Below are 18,054 nucleotides of genomic sequence, written 5' to 3' on the forward strand. Positions count from 1 at the left end.
TCAGGACCTCTGGAAGTGCAGTCAGTGAGTGCTCTTAACCACTGAGCCATCTCTCCAGCCCCACGGAATAGGTTTCTAAGGCTACTCAGGTCTTCACACTTATGCAGCAAGAACTTTACTCACTGAGCCATTCCTTTACATGGATTTCAAACTTTAAAATTGTTACCCACTTTATGAAATATCTCAGGAACCAGGTATGGTGATATATCCCTGTCATTACAGCACTTGGGAGGCTAAAGAAAGGAGGGCTAATTCAAAGCCACCCTATGCACTTCAGAAAAAAATCTTAAAAAACAAACAAAGCTAACCTTAGGAAGAACACACATCTATCTTCCTGAGGCAAATTTCAAAACAAAAACAAGTTGTGCCAGTATGGGGGCACTTATCACTTTGAAATGGAGGCAGGAAGACTGTTGTTCAGTGTCAGCCTGAGCTACAGAGTGAATGCTCAGACAGCATGGACTACAAGAGGCAAAAAACAAAACAAAACAACAACAAATGATTTTTTTAAAAGTCTATATTTTCTATTTCTTACAGTTAGTTCACTTCCTCAAAAATATGTTCACTGGCATCCACTCATAGACTTTTACTATTGGGCTGTCCAGAATTTAAGGGTCCAGTGTCTTAGCCTCCCTGGAGAGCCAACTGCCGGTATACTGCCTCACATCGTTTTTAATGTATTATTCCCATGTTCTCTCTTAATCTTTTATCAGCTACTTCTACAAATGACTCGAGGATTCCAAATGTACTCGGTGTTAACCGTAGTGTGGAGAGCAAGCTTTGAAGAGACACTGGCCTGAGTTTAGGTTATCACCTCCTCCACCATTTGCCGTGAGCTTCCTTTAGAAAACTCAAGTTCCTCCACTATGAAACGGGCATCATTGACCTGAGGCGTGTAAAGACTTTCTCGTGTTCACCTTAGAATGGGTGCCGTGTAAGATGATTTTTATGGTGGCATTTCTCAGACTAACAGCATCCATCCACAGCATTATGGAACTTGACAGAAAAACCAACTCTCGGTCCTCGCCTCAGAAAGACTCAAGGGTGGGTCAGATCAGTCTGTTCTAACTAGTTTTCCAGATAATTCTGACGCTGGATTGAGTCTGGGACTCGTGCTGAGTACGCGGTACCATCCACAAAGCAGTGAGCAGTCAGCACCTCGACCTCTAGGACTTCGGCGGCGACAACAGACAAACCGGTCGGGCACAGACTTGGCTCCGGCTCCACTCTCGTTCCTGCATCATAGCCCGCCTCCCTCGCTCGCTGACTGGTGGAGTCGCTCGTGGCGGCTCGCCAATCACCGGGGCGCAGGCACGGACGCGGTCGGGCAGAGCCTGGGAAGAGCAGCAAGCCTATTGGTTGGAGACCGCGCCGCCGAGCTGCGCGTAGGCACTTGAGAGGCGTGGTACCAGCGGTCGTTGAAAAATGGCGACTGTTACTGAGCTGAAAGCTGGTGAGTGCCTTGAGGGGGTGCTCGCCTGCGGGAAGCGTCGGGCCTTCCGTATATGATAGGGATGGGACGGAAGGAGAGCGTGCGGGACACCGGATCGTCTTTTTCCGGAATCGTAATCGGGAGGCGGGAACCGCCAGGAGCGGCCTTTGCGCACGCGCTATGTTAGGGTCCACCTTGGAGCTGGAGGAAGGGACTGGTATCTTGTCCCCTCGGGACCTCTGGGCATCTCTTAGAACCCTGCTGAGCCGATAGCGCCCAAAGGCCTGCGTTCCGAGCTGACCATGACAACACCACAGCCACGATTTTGTGACAGACACACTTCTCAATGATTTGTGCGGCTAGCTCAGTCCGGACGACAACTTGTGGATAGGTCCTCCTCGTCCTTTGGGTGAAACCTGAGACAGAGTTGTCCATTCTGGAGGCTCTTCAGGATTTTTCGGAAGAGTTTTTCTAAACTGGTTGGTTGTGTGCAGGGTGCATCCAGGTTCCATCCCCAGGACTACAAAAACAAGGAGTAGACATCAATAACGTGTATACTGTTAACTCTGAATAGTAATTAGAGTTAATGTTTGAGTCGTAATTGGAGTTAAGGTTCAGTATGTGATTCTGTCAGATACTTCACAGCTCATCCAACAGGACTTGATTCTGTGTAACAACGCTGTGTCCATTTCATACATGAGGTGCTGAGAGGTAATTATCCACGATAATCTAGATAGAAATAGATTCACGTGGAAACCCCATAAGGTGCAGTAGTGTACCGTATTTCAGTCATGCCAATCTGCTTCCCGTAGAATAAAGCCAGTTCTGAGTTTCAAAGAATTCAGAGTCTAAGCCAATGGTAATGGAAATCTGGAGAGGACCGAGTAGAATAGTTTGGAGACTAAGATTTAGTAACTATTGACTGCATATGTATTGGGGACACTGTGCTGGTGAGCATCCCAAAAGCAGACTTACCTTAGTCCCCAGGAGGGACTTCACATGAGTCAGTGAGCTCTTCTGGGGGTGGAGTATACATAGTATGTGAATTGTATAAACTTTTCATAGGATTTTAAGATAAATTCTATGGAAAATATGTCGGGTTAAGACCAATTCCCGAAGACATTTTATAATAACAGCATTATAAGCATAAGACTACAAGTAGTAAAATGATAAACAGCCCGGGGTTATCCCTACAAATTTAGGGGGACCTCCTTATGTATGTTTTTCTGCATTCTCTGGTTTTTGATATGCTTTGTGTCCAAGAGAAAAGTAATAAAAACTTGTTTCCTAATCAATGATCTCACATTTTATGGGCTTTTACTGGTTTAGAACACTTCCATTTCATCTAGATCTTTCTCTGAGAGGTAGAGTTTATTACCTCAGAGAAGGCAACTGAGGCACAGGTTAGGAATCTGCCACCAAGTATGAAGGACATGCTACATTTCCCAATTCCAACTTCATTACTTTTCATTTTCTGCTAAGTTTGAGGCTGTACTGTGTGTACTTCCGAGTAATTGGGACAGGATGCTTGCCAGTAGAAAAGAATCTCTCCCTTAATTTCCAAAGATGGAACTAGAGAACAGAGGTTGTGTTATGACCCTAAGTATGATAAAGCTTTCCTTTTATGGACCTGTTACAGAGAATAATGGTTGACAACTAATATACCTGTAGAAAGGCTGAAGGGATGCTTTAGAAATAAGGGATAAGAAAAATGACAAGCCTAAGAGTGTATATCCTTAATCACATGGCCAAGGAGTATTGTTATTTACCAAAGAGCCAAAGACTAGAAACTTTGCTATATGTACCTAAATGTATCTAAGCTGCTTTATGGATTTTAATTATTGGGGCATATTAATGCTTTTGCCATTGGCGGAACAAAGTGCACTGTTAAACTACATTTTTTCCATTAATAATGTAAGGTCCTTTATTATAAATATGTTACATTTAGTGAGCTCTTACTGTATTCTAGGCATTATGTTGATTTTCTTTTTTTAAAGATTTATTTAATGTATATGAGTACACCATTGCTCTCTTTTTTTAAGACTTATTTATTTATTTATTTATTTATTTATTTAATGTATATAAACACACTGTTCTTGAAACACCAGAAGAAGGCATCAGGTCCCATTGCAGATGGTTGTGAGCCACCATGTGGTTGCTGGGAATTGAACTCATGACCTTTGGAAGAGTAGTTGGTGATCTTTAGTCAGTGATCTTAACCACTGAGCCATCTCTCCAGCTCCTATGTTGATTTTCTAAAATTGCTGTTTAGCCACAAAAGACTATTTGAAAAAGGAAGGGTCCATGTTACTGATAAGGGATGATGGCAGCTCAACCCAAGCCCATCTTCTATACTAAGTGTGTGTACTCAAAGCCCATTAGCTCACTTCTTTTTGTTTTGTTTTGTTTTGTTTTCGAGACAGGGTTTCTCTGTGTAGCCCTGGCTGTCCTGGAACTCACTCTGTAGACCAGGCTGGCCTCAAACTCAGAAATCCACCTGCCTCTGCCTACCAAGTGCTGGGATTAAAGGTGTGTACCACCACTGCCCAAAAATGTGTACCCCATGCTGGTCTCGAACTCCAGATCCTCCTACCTCCGCCTCCGTCAGCAAATCCTACCAGCCTGCACCAGCAGTACTATGTCAACTTGTGATGTTTGTCACAGTGCACCTTTTCAAGACCTAAGGTCACATTTGGCATGCACACTCCTGACTCCTGAAGTTAGCAGTGATGCAGTCCCTTTCACAGTCTCATTCCATTTCTTTTTCTTGAAGATTTATTTTTGTGTTTCTCTCTCTTTGTCGCTCTCCCCCTCTCAGCTGGTGTGTGTGTTTGTGTGTGTGTGTACATGTGTATAAGAGGAGGCCAGAAGAGGGCCTGGAGTTCCCCTGGAATTCCAGATGGTTGTGACTGCCCACGTAGGTGCCAGGAAGCAAACTGAGGTCCTCTGCAAGAACAACATGCACAATATGCATTTCTTACTAAGTCATCTCTTCAGCCCTTTGTGTTACATTTCTAACCAGGCTGGACATTTCAAAATCCTACTGTTGGGCTAGGGATGTAGCTTGCCTGTCATGCATGAGGCCCTGGGTTCAATCCCCAGCAATACAGGCAATGGAGGTGGTAGTTAACACCTGTAATCCCATCACAGCCTACTTGTGAGATAGAAGCAGGAGGATCAGAAGTTCAGGGTCATGTTCAGCCTACATAAAAAGTTTAAAGTGGATTACAGCTTTAGCTTGGATTACAGCCTAGGTATGAGGCCCAAGCTGGTCTGACTTCTCAGCCTCCCAAGCACTGGGATTACAGGAATGTGCTACCATTCAGCTGGGTAGCACTTAGGAGGTAGAGGCAGGTGGATCTCTATGAGTTTGAGACCAGCTTGGTATGTATAGTAAGTTCCAGGACAGCCACAGCTACATAGAGAGACTTTGTCTCAAAAAAGAAAAAAAAAAAAAAGAAGAATTAAAGAAAAGCTATGGATCTCAAAAGTTCTGCATTAACAGTAATAATGACACATTCGCTCTTTTGTGGAGGGCAGGTGGTTTTCTGTAATCATCCTGCATTAAAGTACTGCCTGAATCCATGTGGGAGATGAGAGCGTGAGCTAACTGTAACTGTTCATCCTTTTCTCCCATCAAACCACAGTCCCTACTAAAGATACTGCACTGATAGACCTGAATTTGCACAAATATTGATTGGATTATTACTGATATCATTGTTCAGCTTGTCTCTTTGAATCAAGAACTATATTTGTATCATTCTCCTTTTAAACATGATTCTTTAGCACATACCTGAAATATCAACACTTACACTATAACAGAAGCATTTGTATTTTATATCTATTTAACAGTTTTAAAGGACACTTTGGAAAAAAGGGGAGTGTTAGGACATTTAAAAGCAAGGATCCGTGCTGAAGTTTTCAATGCCCTGGATGATGATCGTGAACCCCGACCATCGTTGTCTCATGAGAACCTTCTAATTAATGAATTAATTAGGGAGTATTTGGAATTCAACAAATATAAATACACAGCCTCAGTCCTCATAGCAGGTAAGTGGTTATTCATCACTGGAGAGAAGATCCCCTTCTTTTTTCTAATTTCTTAGAAACCATTTGCCCTAAATATGTAGTTTCATTACTGTGACAGAACACTTAGTATCCCATGGGCTTTTGTCATAGCATGAACAAGTTCTGGTGAGTTTTATGCTGTCAGGAAGGAGCTAGGGCCTTCTACTGCAGGTTCTCTGTAGTGGTGGGAGGACTTTGGCTCCCAGCAGATCACACTTCCAGCCACCAGCCCAAGAGCTCTCTGGATTCACAAATGAAAGACCACACACACACACACACACACACACATTGGATTCACAAATGAAAGACCACGCATGCACTCGCACCTTGACTAGTTAATTTTGCTATGCCTTGACTAGTTCAATGGCTGGGTGCTTCTAAACCTCCCTGCGGCTAGCACACACTCCCCTCTGGTATTCCTGAGTTAACATCTTTTAAAATCTACATCTCTGCTACCCCGTTACCTTCTGAGGAGCTGCCCCCCCCCAAACCCCCATAGGGCCTAAATCTCTTCTGACCTACATTGCCGGATGGTTTTTCTCTTGCGGTGCTTAAATCTTATCCTTTTCCATCTTAGTCATGGGGATTCTCCCCCCACTCTCCCACCCACCTCTCAGTGTCTTGCCAATGTAATCTAAAAGTTCCACCCCATCTCCCCACCTAGCCAATGGCTGAACAGCAATTTTTAATTATCGATCAAAGCCAGCCGAGGGCAGGGACCCTTCAGTCTGGAAGTGAGGCTTTTTGGGAACTGAAATAAGACAAAGTTCTCCATGTGATATTAAGCATACATCCTCATAAAGGATAATGATTCTGCCATGTTGAAGGATCTCTAAAGATAGTATTGCTGTCTGTTTCCCTCAGTTTTTTATAGCTGGCTATATAATACCATTAACACTCTAAAGGAGAGCGAGAAAAAGGAAAAAAAAACCATTGAAAAATGCTATCAGTTAGGTGTCTTGCAATTGGGTGTCCCTAGGATGAAAATGACAGTGCTGTTTTATATTAAATGTTTCGGTGTTTTAGATTGGTATGCTTGCTCATGCCTATAGTCCCAGAAACTCAAGGGGCTAAAGCAGGAAGACACTGCTTCAAAATATAAAATAGCTGTAGTTCAGTGGTAGAACATTTGCCAGAGCTTAATTCCCATCACTGGTGGGAGATGCAGGGGAGGGGCGACTGGGAGTGGGATGGGGTTGTGATGGGACATGACAGTTTCTGTCCATCAGGTTTGCCCTTTTCAGAATGCCTTATATGTGGAAGCCTAAAGGAGTTGCCGTTTGATGCATGCCTCTCTTCACCTAATAAAATGCACTAGAGGGTGGGGTGTTGATGGCACACCCCTTTAATCCCAGCGCTTGGGAAGCAGAGCAGGACGGGTCTCTGAGTTCAAGGCCAGCCTGTTCTACATAGTAAGTTGCAGGACAGCCAAGCTTACACAGAGAATCCCTGTCTTGCAAAACCAAACAAAACAAGCACTGGAGGTTCAGACATGTTGACTTTGTACCTGTGGATTGGGAACCGCTGTGGCCATGACACTTTATCTGCTCTCAGAGGCATTTTGATTGTTTAGACTTTCTGATAGCCATGAATCAGAACCTCAAAAATATTTACAGGAAAGTTTTTTGTGACTCTTATTTTATTTTGCCATATTGTGTGGGAAGTGAATGCTTACCTACCACTGCTTTCAGCTGGCTCTAGCATTTTACCTTCTCACCAGGAATATGGTGGCTCACACGGGTAGTCCCAGCACTCGAGAAGCAAGGTCAGAAGAATCACTGTAAGTTGAAGGTCTGTCTAGGACATATACTGAATTTGAAGCCAGTCTGGGCTAGAGTGAGACTCAGTCTAGAAATATAATAATTAATTTTAATCTTAGAATTACTATCTATGAATGGAATATTTATTTATTGATTGGTCGGTTGGTTGATTGATTGACAGAGACAAGGCTTCTTTGTGTAGCCGTGGCTGTCCTGGAACTTGCTCTGTAGACCAGCCTAGCCTCAAACTCATAGAGAGCCACTTGCCTCTGGATCCTAAGTACTGGAATTAGAGTTGTGAGCCATATGGCACAGCTAAATGAATTTCTTTTTGAGTACTCTATCTGCATTTACACCTGCATTCCAGAAGAGGGCATCAGATCTATCTATAAATGGTCGTGAGCCATCATGTGGTTGCTGGGAATTGAACTTGGGACCTCTGGACGAGCAACCTCTTAACCTCTAAGTCATCTCACCAGCCCTAAATGGATATATTTTTGAAGTTAGTTATTTAGTATTACCATGTGTTTATAACCTGTAGACATCTCAGAAAACATACTGAAGTCCAGCATTGTAGTTTTAGATACAGAAGTTATATTACCAATCACAAATTAGGGATATAAAGACTAAGTATGAGTTAAACTGTAATTAATCTCCACATTAATTGTTTGGGTATATATTGACATCATAAACTCATGTGTATGTTAGATCTGTCTTGAATGTGCTGTCAGCATTTTTCCAAAATCTGAGAAATGTATCTACCTGGAAGGTATGGTTATTATCAAAATTGAATTTGCCTTTAGATTAATAGACTCGGTGTTTTCTTGAATTTTTCCCTCCAGAATCTGGTCAACCTGTAGTTCCATTGGACAGACAGTTTCTCATCCGTGAACTAAATGCCTTTGAAGAATCAAAGGATAATTCAATGTAAGAAGTTTTCTTTTTTTTTTTTTTTTTTTTGGTTTTTTTCGAGACAGGGTTTCTCTGTGTAGCCCTGGCTGTCCTGGAACTCACTCTGTAGACCAGTCTGGCCTCGAGCTCAGAAATCTGCCTGCCTCTGCCTCCCAAGTGCTGGGATTAAAGGTGTGCTCCACCACCGCCCAGCAGAAGTTTTTAAAAAGAGGTTTGCACGTGTTGTAACTAGACCTTAATGGCATAGTGCTGACTATGATTTATTTTACTCTAACAGGAACTTACTTAGGTTTATTGTATGTTACACATCGTATGAGATCCAAGACGTGTAGTGCAAACACCTGAGGTCTGTGCTGCAGCTGAGGGACTGAGCATTTAGCCAACCACCTACTTCCCTGCCTCCCTCCTTTCCTTTTCCTCCCTCCCTCCTTCCTTCCTTTGGGGGCTTTCCCCCAATCTGTTTCTTTCAATGGTAGTAATTGAACCAGGGCCTTGAGTATGTACAAGCCCTTTACCCTGAGCAGTGTCCCTAGCCCAGCCCTTTACATTTTTCTTTCTTAAACTTTTTTTCTTTTGATTTTTTTTTTTTTTAATAGTTTCAGCTGTCTTGGAACTCTAGCTCTGTTCTAGCCCGGCCTTGAACTCACAGATGTCCATTTGCATCTACCTCCTGAGTGCTGGGACTAAAGGCATATACCACCAACAGCTGGTTTTTTTAAACTTAAAAAATTGTTTTTGTTTATGTGTATAGGTGTTTTGTCTGCACGCATGTCTGTGTACCACATACATGCCTGATTCTCTCAGAGGCCGTGGAGCTGGAATTGCAGGTGATTGTAAGCCACCATGTGGGTACTGGGCATTGAAGCTGGTTCTCTGGAAGAACAACTAGTACTCTTAACCACTCTGAGCCATCTCTCCAGTTCCTCCCCCACCTTCTTTCTAAGAATGACCCTTCTTGGCCTCTTGATCTTTTTTTTTTCTTCTTTCTAAAGCTTTGTTGTTTGAGTTGTTTCTTCTTCATATTTAACTCTTCTTCCTCATTGCTTTCTTCACTTCAGTGTAGGAACAAATTTAGATCTCACCTCTAAACAGAAGGAAAGGACCATCCAATCAGCTTCCTCTTACCCCAGCACAGCTTTCTAGCTTGTCATTGCCAGGCCTGTTGTGCCGGCCGTCTGCTTTCATATTACCATCCATTTCTCTTCTGCTGTCTGCATCTTAAATTGCTCCTTCTCTTCCTTTACACTAATCGCTTCTTAGTTCCTTCCCTTTGTGTAATGCCTCGTACATTTTCCAGAGTCCCTAACTGGCTAATTAATCAATGAGCTTGTACCTAGTGCCAGAATGCACAGCTCAGAGCAACTTTTCCTTGCTGAAAACTTTGAGACTTATGCTTTCCTTCTAAAAGTTTGTTGAATTTTTTCAGTTGGTTTTAAGGTATAATTATATTTTAATACAAGCTGTTTTTTATATAGGCCATTTAACTAAATCTCTCTCAGTGCTGTCCTGTCCCTAGCATCAAATATATGTCTTGAGTTTTTGCAGGATGTTGTAATACTGACTTCTTTTCTCCACACGGCTTCCTGTCCCATGTTTCTTGTGCTTCTTCACTGTTCTAAGAGTTCCCCAGTCTTAACTTAGTCTTGCTTTCTTCAATGACTCCTTTAAGTTTAAATGGGCACTCCACAGGTTCTGTCTTCTGTTTTCATTTCTTTTTTTTCTTTTTTCTTTTTTTTGGTTTTTCGAGACAGGGTTTCTCTGTGTAGCCCTGGCTGTTCTGGAACTTACTCTGTAGACCAGGCTGGCCTCGAACTCAGAAATCCGCCTGTCTCTGCCTCCCAAGTGCTAGGATTAAAGGCGTGTGCCACCACCGCCCAGCCTGTTTTCATTTCTTTTCACACACTGCTCCCATACTCTTGAGTCTCCAGTGAGGTCTGTATGGGGCAGATGTGCTCAGACCACTTTCTTGGTTGGGCCCATGTATCTGTGGCATCCCAAATGCAGTGTGTTCAGAATAGCAGGGTGCTCTTTTTGCACAGTGTTCCTCACAGGCTTTTCTTGTGGCTCTGCAGGTTTTAAAGGCAGAGTCAACAGGCAGTTTAAAGGCAGGTTTTCTTTTCCCTACCAGTCTTTCACCAGCACTGTTGACTGTGCCTCTGGTTATCTCTTTATTCTCAGTGCCATATGCCATGCTGTTGACACTATTTACGAGCCACCTGGCTAGTTTTTCTCCAGTCACTCCCTTTTCAAACTCATTTTATCCTGCCCTCTGTTTTTCTAAGGCAGCTACTGTATTGTTTAAAAATATGTAACAGTTAATTGCAACTTCATGGTTCTTTGCCTTTGCACCAAATGTTCCCTCTCCCAGAAACCTGAAATCATTCTTCTTCAACTTCTGTGGGTTCACCTTTTATCTTCTTTGCCTTGTTTAGATGTTCCCACAGTAGTTGGGAAGGAGAAAGCCATCGACAGGTTCTTGGCTATGAGCAGTTTTCTGCTCACTGCATTGAATTTCAGCTACCAAGAAAACTGGTTATCTCATGAAATCCAAGTGACCTGGAGAAGAAGAAAAGAAAGCATTTCTTAGTTCCATAGTTTCAGGTTTTCTTCTCTTTATATTTGTTTTAGTGCTGATATGACAAGACTGCAGTAGATTTTAACAGCAAGCTAAGTAGACAAACTACAAAGAAACATAATGGCTATTATGCTACATTTTAAATAAAATGATTCAAATAAGTGCTGAGTGCAGCAGTTGACTGTTATTATAGCACTGTATGTTTGTCTGCTTCTTACTGCATTTCGTCATTGAGATGCATTGGGCATCCAGATGTTGTCCAGCTCTGTACTGGGCAGCTAAGGAGCTCTTTCTTTTTTCTTTTTTCTTTTTTTTTTTTTTTGTTTTTTGTTTTTTGCTTTTTGTTTTTTCGAGACAGGGTTTTTCTGTGTAGCCCTGGCTGTCCTGGAACTCACTCTGTAGACCAGGCTGGCCTCGAAATCAGAAATCTGCCTGCCTCTGCCTCCCAAGTGCTGGGATTAAAGGCGTCCACCACCACCGCCCGGCTGAGGAGCTCTTAATGAAGGAAAAACTTTGAAGCACTAGGACTGAGAGAGTACAGTAAGCTAACTGTTTGCCTACACTTACTTTGCCTATGTATTAACATAGCATTTGATTTACATATTAACATGCTGTGAACCCTTAGATGGGGAGCAATGGCCTGAGTGAGGAAAAAGCACTTTCAAGGGGTCATAGTGAAAGTATTGGTGTTTTGCTGCAAAACATGTAGGAGGTATAGAAAAGTGTCAGCTGCTCCCCACTGATACCTTTCACTTTCCAAAGTTGACCCAGTGAACGTTTTCCCCTTGCATTATTCAGACACAAGCACATAAAGCACAGCTGTGTGGTTTTTCCACATATGAGGGAATTGTATTGTATATACACATCTCTTTTTCAAACACTGTAGTTCCTCTTATTTGGGGGTCACTGCATTTGTCTCAGAGTTTTTTATCAACACGAAACAAGAGGGTGTCTGTTGAAGGCTGTCTCTGCTTCCTTTCCTTCCCATGTGGAGTCACATCTTCCCCTTTAATTGCGTTCTTGTGTTGTGGATTTCCAGCATTTTTACTATTTTGCCAAAAACGGCACTGCTGTAGACACTGGAGATGTGGCAGCACAGTTTTCTATAGTGTCCCCAGAGAGTGACTGGGAGGTGCATAGTCTATGAGATGCTCACAAACAGCCACTGAACCACATTCCCTCTTGGTCATTTATGATGTCATAAACAGAGCATGTACACCAAGAAATCCTGCCACAGAAACAGCCTTTATCTAACTTGGAGTATCCAGATTTATTTGGCGAAAAATCTTATAAGGGAGCTGTTATCCCCCTTTTCAAAGCTAGTGGTCATGGGTATAACAATCACTACATTTGAGTGTTAAGCAAAACAGTGGGTAATGGTTTAAACATTTGGACAGTTTTTGAAATGTTTGAAGATTCTAAGAGTAGCTGTCTAAGTGTTCTATTGCTGTGAACAAGCACCATGACCACAACAACTCTTATAAAGGAAAACATGTAATTGGGGCTTGCTTATAGTTTCAGAGGTTTAGTTCATTCTCTTTTTGGTGGGAAGCATGGCAACACACAGGCAAACACAGTGCTGGAAAAGTATCTAGAAGATCTCCATCTGGAACTACGGGCAGGAGGAAGACAAAGGACACTGATATTAGCTTAGACTTTGAAACCTCAACGCCCACCCCCAGTGACATCCTTCTTCCAACAAGACCCCACTCTAAGTCCCTCTCAAGTAGCCCCACTCCCTGATTCTAATATATGAGCCTCAGGGCCATTTTCATTCAGACTACCATAGTAGCTTAGCAGGTCTAGGGTCATTCAAGTAGAAGACATTAGTTCCCATTTGACCGGTGTTGGGAGCAAGTAGCTGTTAGATTTTTATTTTTCCTTGCCCTTTGGTAGTCTCTGAAACATTTGCTGCAGATGAGTAAGTTAAAAAAGGAAACTGGTGACCAGCTTTATTTCCAGAAACTGTGGGAGCTTCTTGTAGCCCTTCAGGAATGTGTGTGTGTTGGGGGCAGGGAGGAGCTGGAGCTCACACTCGGGGCTTTGCACAGACTATGTGAGTGCTTATCCACTGAGCAACCCCTAGCTATACTTTATGTTATTTTTTAAAAAACATGGCCTTTAAAACATTTTTGGAAATAACCTTTACTGTCTATTAAATTGTATGTTAAATGTGCTAATTATGTACCATCTGGAGCAGTTTAAGATATCTAACATACAGATTTTTCTAAATCTGAAGCAGATTCTACTCTAGGTCAGAAGTAAAGCTTTTAGCAATCTCCAGCAAGCTGACTGGAAGGAGCAGAGGCATGGAGTCTGCTGTCTGAGTTTTCTAAGGCATCTCATTGAGAGCCTGTAGTGTTTTCTTTGGCCTGGAGGGGCTGCTGTAACATACATGTGCTCCTGTCCCACATATTACTCCAGAACTCATTGTGTGTGTGTGGCGGGGGGGGGGGGAGGGTATTGGGAGCTGGGTTCACCTGAGTGTAGCTCCAGATATCTTTTGAGGTTTCAGGCTTCTGGAAGTTCAACTGAAGCCATGAGATCTGTTTCATACTTCCTCATCTCCTCATACAGTGCCTGTGTGTGGGACTGCTTGAATGTCTGCAGGCTGTGCCTCCCCCAGAGAGTGATCCAAGAAAGCAAGTCATTGCCATTGCCCCTTGCCATCTTGTCCCTTTGGTAGAGGCGAGTGAGGCTCAATCAAGCATAAGATGTTTAGACTCTGTTCTTGATAGGAGTGTCATTCTTTGAACCATTAGCTGGGCAGGAGATGGATATCTCAAAATTAAATGCATTTACTTGTATTTTCAGGGGTGAGATTGGAAGCGAAGAGCGAATACTTCTGTGCTGTCAGTAGAGCAGCCTTCAGTGTCAAGGGACCAACTAATAAGACTTTTGGTGACATATTTTAAGAAAGGGTATATAGGAGTTGGTTATGAGTGTAAATGTTGCTTACTCCTGAGAAACTTGAGCACATTACTGAGTTCTGGTTTTCTCAGTCACAAGTTGGTGGTAGTACAGTGATGGCTAAGAGGAAACTACAAAGCAACCTTGTAGATATGAGTTATTATCCAGCTCTCCTGTTAATTCATATGTCATTTACTATGTGCAAGATACATAGCTAGATAATCCCAGCACTTGGGAGGCAGAGGCAGGCGGATTTCTGAGTTCAAGTCCAGCCTGGTCTACAGAGTGAGTTCTAGGACAGCCAGGGCTACACAGAGAAACCCTGTCTCGAAAAACAAACAAACAAACAAACAAACAAAAAATCCATAGCTAGAGAGTTGACATTGTCGACAGCATACCAAACATGTGACCTAGGGATTGCTTACACCCTTTAAGGACGAGAGACATCTGCGAACTTTAGGAAACAGATCTTCAAGCTCCACAGCTGGCCACAGCAAAGTAAGATATGAAGGTAGACCGTATGGTTCTTGAGCTTAATCTTGACAGGACAGTGGATGCTGAACAAGTTTTAGGTTTTAGGAAGGTTTTAGGCTGGCTTTGGAGTTGACAAGCTGAATTCCAGTAGGTTAATTGGAATTTCATTAGTTTAGTGTGTTTTCTGAGGGTTTAAACAATCTCACTCAAGTTAGTTGGTACTTTTAAATTGATTGAACCTTTGCCACTTAGCTAAACTTTTTTTTTTCAATCTATTGAGTTAGATGGTCGTTTCTGTGTCAGAGTTTACCTTTAAAGTGATTGTCTTAAGTTTTTCCTACTTATGGGAAGTAAATTGATTTTGGTTTTGCCTTCTTCCTGAAATAGTCCTCTGTTATATGGAATTTTAGCCCACTTCTTGCGTGGTCCTCCAGATGAAGTCCAGAATGTGTTTCTGTCAGAGTCAACACTGCACCCTGCAAACAAGCATCTCAGCTGGAAGCCCAGCAGAAGATCAGACGGTAGGAGCTTCCACCACTTCTCCTTTAGCTTCCTTGAGTTTGTTCTCTGGAGCTTGTCTAGTTCAGCATTAGCCTGTACTACTTAACCTCCAGAAGGCCAGTACTTTGAGGAAAGAAAATCTTGACAGGGCAAAGTGCTTAGATGAAAATTCACAGCAAAGTCTTGAAAGAAACCTGATTTTCACATCAGCATGGTCTTTGGAACAGCTGGCTCAGCACACTGTATAGTTTTCTTTGAAATCAAGAAGTTGTCGCACCCTAATCCCCTCCCCCATCTTTCCCAGGCTGAAGAATACATGATTACTACATGTATTCTCTGTACATGTACAGAGAAGCCATGTCTATGTTCCCATTACATTTTAGGACACTGTGTGTGGTAGATGACCGTTCTCACAATGCTTCTGAGACAGGCTCTCACTCTCCTTCAGGGTGGCCTTGAGCTTGCCGTCAACTTATTGGTCACCAGGATTAGATGTGTGGACAGCCATGCATGCCCTGCTCAGAATGCTCACCTTTAAAATGAGCTTTCAGAGCAAAGCATGGTGCCTCAGGCTTGTAACCCAGGCAGTGAAGGCTGAGGCAGCAAGATCTTGAGCTCAAGGCCAGCCTGGGCTACATACATAGTGAGATCGCCTCTAAGATAACACAGAGCTGAAGTAAGTAAATAAATAAAGTAGAAATGATAACATGAACTGAGCTTTTGGTGGATGTGGTTTTGTCGGAGCAGGTCATTAGTTTGCTTGTGTAAGCTGGGTGTTCCCCGTGTAGCAGAGTTGGTGCTCTTTCTCAGAAGGGCGTTTACAAGTGGGGTTCAGGCAGCTGATATGGGATTTGAAGTAAATTCTTAAGAAATGCCCAGGATGCAAATTGCTCTGCGTAGTTTTTCTAAGCTGCTACAACCAATGCTACCCCCTTTTGAGTGACTTGCTGCTTCTTAAGTTCTGAAAGCAACATACTTGGGAGTCAGGATAAGCCCTCAAGATATTTGTGACTTAGCTAGTTTTATTCTCTGTTTATTGGGATGCCGAGCTGACTGGGTTAAACTAACTTTCTACTAACTTTTGCTAACTTTCTAGAGAGCTAAGACTGGGCGAACAGTGACTCAGTGCAGGCTAAAGTTTAACACAAGGTCTCTGTTCAGACACACCAGAGCATGAGTATAGGAGCTTCCAAGTTCATGCCAGAAATCACTAAGGCTCTAACACTAGTGTAGAATACTAACCCACTAACCACGCTAATGCATGTAGAAACCTCTGAAAGTCTCAAGGAATGTACAGTTGCCTTTGATCTTCTCTGTCCTGCCCTTCTTGACTCCTCAGACCCCCTCTCTCTTCCATGGAAAGATGCTCGTGTTGGCCCTTTACTAGTCATCCGGGACCAATTCCGTGTGTTCAAGGATACAAATGTACGTTAGTTTGCAGTGTGCTTATGGGTCAGTGGCTCTGGGTCTATAGTGTGGTATTGCCACAGCTGTTTTTACTGATGAACTAAGGCTAAGGTTTCAGTTTTATAGTTGTGTAAGGTTGTATCTTTGTCTATATATAATAATACCTCTCCTGTGGTGGTACCTAAAGCAAAATTGCTTGTTCATAGACAGCATGGCATATTTAAGAATATAATTCATATTATTTAGTCCCCTAGAAAGAAGGCTTTACTAGTTTTCACACTTAAGAAGAATTCATGACAGTCCTCAGTTCCTGTCCCTGGTGAATGGTGATAACCCATTAACACTTGTTAACATAGCAACTGTAAGACTCTGATTTAGTGTTATGAAGGAAAACAATGTTGTGGGATCTAACTTCTGTAATGTGTTAGAATCTCTTTAATATCAATGTTAATGGCAGTAGAACATTGAAAATGAGATAATTGGTCATAAACCAGGGTCAGTTCTTCTAAGGTGAAAGTTTTAGATTAGCTCTGATAACCCACTGCAGGGAGGGAGGAAGAGGAGGGGGAAAGGAGGAGGCAGGCAAGCTGGGGAGAGAGTCACCCTTCGATGCTCAGTGCTACAAGCAGTGTGAGGCCAGTCAGTAAAGTGGTTTTGGGCACCTCCTCTATAGAAAGCTCCAGAAGAAGCTCGTGAATGAAGGTGGCTGCAGAGCTACAGGGACAGTGATTTTGCAACTATTCTCTCTTTTTTTGTTTTTGTTTTTGTTTTGTTTGTTTGTTTGTTTGTTTGAGACAGAGGTTCTCTATATAGTCTTGGCTGGCCTGGAACTAGCTCTGTAGACCAGGCTTGCCTCGAACTGAGAGATTCACCTGGCTGTGCCTCCAGAGTGTTGGGATTGAAGGCTTCAATCACTGTGCCTGGCTTACAAGGGATTTTCTTGACACACAGTGACCTCTCTGTAATACCTTGAGAAGAGTCTCAGCCGTAAGTCATCATCTGTAACATGGCTGTCCTCGAGTCTACCTACGACAGAAGCCTCATGATCCCACTTGACAGCTCATCTAGCTTTAGTGGAAGGTGTAAGATGCTGGAAAGGATTACATAGGCACCTACCTTTAGCAGGATAGCCTGCCACTTAGTCCTGTACTGAGTGGATGTGATCTTTGAGGCAGGGTAGATTTTATTCTAAATAAAAGTTAAGGCTTTTGAGATCAGTATGTTTTAAAGTGCACAAGTAACACTATTTGGGCCAAAAAGGTGCCTCAGTGGGTGGAGGCACTTGCTGCCAAACTCAGCAACCCAACAGCCTCAGGACCCTCACAACAGAAGGGAGGAACCAACTTCTAAAAGTTGTCCTTTGATGTCTATATGCACCTGCTGTAGCCTGTATATACACACTCACAGGTTTTTATGCACACACAAACAGACACACAGAAAGAGAAATTTATTTTTAAAGCCCTTCATTTTAGCTGGGCGGTGGTGGCGCATGCCTTTAATCCCAGCACTTGGGAGGCAGAGGCAGGCGGATTTCTGAGTTCGAGGCCAGCCTGGTCTACAGAGTGAGTTCCAGGACAGCCAGGGCTACACAGAGAAACCCTGTCTCGAAAAACCAACCCCCCCCCCCAAAAAAAAAAAGCCCTTCATTTTAAACTTTATGTTTGTACTTTTTTTTAGATACAAGGTCTTATGTATCCTAGGCTGGCCTCACTGGTGACCGTCTTCTTGCTCATGTACCCTAGGCTGGCCTCACTGGTGGCAGTCTTCTTGCCTCCATTTCTTCAGCTGGGATTATGCATATGACTCAGACTTTTTTTAAAATAAAGTTTTATATTTGTTTTGTGTGGTGGTGGTGGGGGTGTGTTATTTACCTGCAGGTATGTCTGTTTACCACCTGCATGTCTGGTGTCTAAGGAAGCCAGAAGATGGCATTAGATTTCTGGAAACTAGACTTAGACCATTGTGAGCTGCTGTGTGTGCTGTGTGTGCTGTGTGTGCTGTGTGTGCTGTGTGTG

General features: G+C 42.9%; 1 protein-coding gene across 5 annotated transcripts in view; it reads left to right on the forward strand.

Moving 5' to 3' along the window:
• Positions 1-1,344: 1,344 nt before the first annotated feature.
• Positions 1,345-18,054, forward strand: part of Fopnl (FGFR1OP N-terminal like) — a 19,083-nt gene continuing 2,373 nt past the window's right edge. Inside the window, exons 1-4 of one of the 5 annotated variants that reach the window (XR_003712804.1) lie at positions 1,345-1,453; positions 5,285-5,482; positions 8,103-8,187; positions 14,542-14,652. Coding sequence is in view for 4 of the 5 variants with exons in the window: in XM_028778411.1 (XP_028634244.1) it covers positions 1,426-1,453; positions 5,285-5,482; positions 8,103-8,187; positions 14,519-14,652 (445 nt within the window). In the remaining variant the exon portion in view is untranslated. Of the gene's footprint in view, positions 1,454-5,284; positions 5,483-8,102; positions 8,192-14,518; positions 14,653-18,054 lie in introns of those variants that run through there. The other 4 variants (XM_028778411.1, XM_028778412.1, XM_028778413.1 and 1 more) reach the window with 4 other exon arrangements.

The sequence above is a fragment of the Grammomys surdaster genome, unplaced genomic scaffold, assembly GCF_004785775.1.
Source record: "Grammomys surdaster isolate TR1022 unplaced genomic scaffold, NIH_TR_1.0 334, whole genome shotgun sequence".
NCBI lineage: Eukaryota > Metazoa > Chordata > Mammalia > Rodentia > Muridae > Grammomys > Grammomys surdaster.